Source organism: Carlito syrichta, unplaced genomic scaffold (genome assembly GCF_000164805.1).
Source record: "Carlito syrichta isolate Samal-C Ts95f unplaced genomic scaffold, Tarsius_syrichta-2.0.1 Scaffold113490, whole genome shotgun sequence".
Lineage (NCBI taxonomy): Eukaryota > Metazoa > Chordata > Mammalia > Primates > Tarsiidae > Carlito > Carlito syrichta.
The window spans coordinates 150,833-153,835 of NW_007057586.1; the positions used below are offsets into that span (position 1 = coordinate 150,833).

The window sequence follows — 3,003 nt, forward strand, 5'->3', positions numbered from 1 at the left end:
TCCGCCCCCCCCACCCCTGCCCCCTCCTGTACCCTGTGCACCTCCCATGCTGTCCCGAGGCCTGGGTCACCGGCGCAGCGAGACCAGCCACATGAGCGTCAAGCGCTTGCGGTGGGAGCAGGTGGAGAACTCAGAAGGCACTATCTGGGGTCAGGTGGGTGACCGGGGGCCCACTGGGTGCCCTGTTTCGGGGGAAGGGGGCCTGGGAGGCATGCTGGAAGACAAGAGCCGTCCGCTCCCCTCTTCCCACATCAGCCAGAACATCCTCTGGTCCTTCTGATCCCAAGCAGAGGGTGAGTGAAGGCCTAGCCCAAGGACATCCTCGTTCTTGCTGGCTGATACAGGCACTGAAGTCGGTCTGTATCCTTCAGTCAAAGACATGCTGGCGACATCTGGAAATGCCACCATACCCACCCTTGAAATCCATCACTCTTGAGGCCGGGCTGGTTCTTAGGCCCTTAAAAGGGCAGCTGGCCCAAACTCCTGCACACCAGTCTTTACCCCTTCACTTTGATGCTTCAATTTCCTCCTACACAACACTGCCAGTATATACTCGAACACCTTCAGTGATGGGGAACTCACTACTTGTCAAGGCCGTCTTTCTCTCACTGGACAATTTTAATCATCCTTTGTATTGCCTCAAAATTCCCACACCCTGTTTTCTGTCCGGCCTCTGAGGTCAGTCAGGGCAAGGATATTTATTCCCTTATCCACAGACCAACCAACTTGTAATGTGAATAAGCTTCACCCCCATCCCTGTTTTTTAGGCAGTTCCCCTAGAACATGGCTTCTAGTCCCACAGTCCAGTGGCCACATCCCTGTCAAAGAGCAGGCCTCAAATAGAGCCCCTGGTAGGGCTCAGAGGAGAGAACAGGTTTCTCACCTTCTTTGACCTAGACATAGTACTCCTTTTAATAAGACCTAGGCTCCATCCAACTTCTGGGGCTGCCGCATCTCTGCATGGACCAATAGCATGCTCTCACATGTAGCCACGCTGTGCAAGGGCACGCATGTCATTTTTTCCCATTGCCATCTCCTAGGTCCCAGTTCTGTCTCCTATTCTCCTGAAAGACAGTATCAGCTCACATCTCCAGGGAACCTTTCCATGTATTAGTTAATAAAAAGATGCTCAGTGGGACAGAGCCATGAACAGGCCACGAACCTACTGGCCAGCCTTTGATGGGTCATCAGGCCTCGCTCCACAGTGTGGTTCTTCTATCGGTAACCCAAGGTTGACACAGGGACACAGGCCACACATCTGGCCAGGTCTGAATCCATGCCAGATGTCCCTGCCCTCATCACAGCCATGTGTCCAGCATCCAGCCCCTAGGTCTTCCCAGCTTCGGTTCGCCCATCACCAGCTCACTCTGCCCAGGGCACTTCCGGTGAACTCACTTCCTGCAAAGGAGACCTGAAAACAGGGCCAGACACTTTGACCACCCCTGTGACCCCTTTAGTCAGTTCTAGCCCCTTTGCAGCTCCCTTATGCGCCTGCTGCAGCCCCAGCTGCTGACTTCTGTGTGACCAGGAGTCCAAAGATGACTGTACAACTGGCCACGAGAAGCCAGCTTGCCACCCGATGACTTGGGTGATCTGCAGTCTCCCCTGCTCTTGGCTCCATCCCAGGGCCTGATGGGTGCTCTCCCCATCAGACAGCCCTCAGAGGGTGGGGGTTCTGGGAAGGGCATCTGGCTGCTGCTGTTCCTCCTCCTCCAAACTCCCCACCCTCCCTCACAGCTTGGGGAAGACTCTGACTACGATAAGCTGAGCGACATGGTGAAATATCTCGACCTGGAGCTCCACTTTGGCACCCAGAAACCTACTAGTGAGTGGCCTGATGGCCCTGGGGGAGCCCCAGACACCACGCCATCAGGGGCAGTCCACCTCCTGCCTTCTGTGGCATCCTCACGCTTAGTATTTCCCAAGGGCTACACCGACTGCTAATCACCTAATGTGTCTTCAGACCTTCAAGACCTAAGTTATTTAACTGCTTGGAGCCTCAGTTTTCCCATCTCGAAAGTGGAGATCATAACAACAGCTAGCATTTATTGTGTCCTGACCACATACCAGGCACTCTGAATTAATCCCATGACATCTCTGTGAGGTAGATACTGTGATCCCGCATTTCCTACTGAGGAAGCACAGGGAGGCTAGGTAATTTCTCAGAGTCACACAACCAGAATAGGGTGGACAGGAGGCATCCCAAAATATATCTTCCGGGCTTCCTCACCCTCGCCCTTTCCTGGGTATCTCCCTGTAGTTGTTGGGTGTGTCTCCAAACAGCCAGGGTTGTTGTGTGTGGCAGGTGGTCCCAGGATGAAGGAGAGGGGTCCTTGTCCATTCAGGAATCATCTGAAGGGTTGAGAGCTCTGCCAGCTCAGTCTCAAAGGCCCAGGAAACAGAAGGCGTTTGAGGAGATGGTCGTGGATGGAAGGATGGACACACATGCCATATGCTGTGTGTTTGACTAGACCTGAGGGCCCACGAGTGGAGGAAGCAGGGGACTGTGGACACCCAGAGTGGATGCAGTCAAAGTCATGCCTAAGGCGATCTTGGCTGTCTGCTGTGGCCACACAACTCCTGGGCCCTCCCACGGCAGCCTCAGCCTAGGCCCCCCTCTTCAAGCTGTCCAGTTTCCCTTCCAGAGCCGGTGCCTGGGCCTGAGCCCTTCAGGAAGAAGGAAGTAGTGGAAATCCTGTCCCACAAGAAGGCCTACAACACCTGTGAGGGGCCGGGGAACCCCAGAGGGTGTAAGGGGCGGGTGGCAGCCCTTTCTCTGGTCAGCAGAGCCTCAGCTCCGCCAGAGTGGATGACAAAGATTAGGTCGTGGGGGCCCGGACACCTGTCGTTTCACTCGGGTGTAGGCCTCCTCCCAGGCCCCACAGCTAGCTGGAGCCCACCTGGGCACAGGTGAGGGGCTTGGCTCCAACCCCAATTCTGGCCCCGCCCCCAGTCGCATCCCCTACACGCTCCCCCGCCGGCGCCGCCTCGTTTTTAGCCCCA

The 3,003-nt window shown here is 55.7% G+C and overlaps 1 protein-coding gene across 1 annotated transcript in view; it reads left to right on the forward strand.

The window, feature by feature from the left end:
- Positions 1–3,003, forward strand: part of GRID2IP (Grid2 interacting protein) — a 34,955-nt gene that overhangs the window by 29,065 nt on the left and 2,887 nt on the right. The window contains 3 exon segments of the mRNA XM_021718896.1: positions 1–154; positions 1,738–1,825; positions 2,646–2,750. The exon segment at positions 1–154 is cut by the window's left edge and continues 21 nt beyond it. Coding sequence (XP_021574571.1) covers positions 1–154; positions 1,738–1,825; positions 2,646–2,750 — 347 coding nt within the window.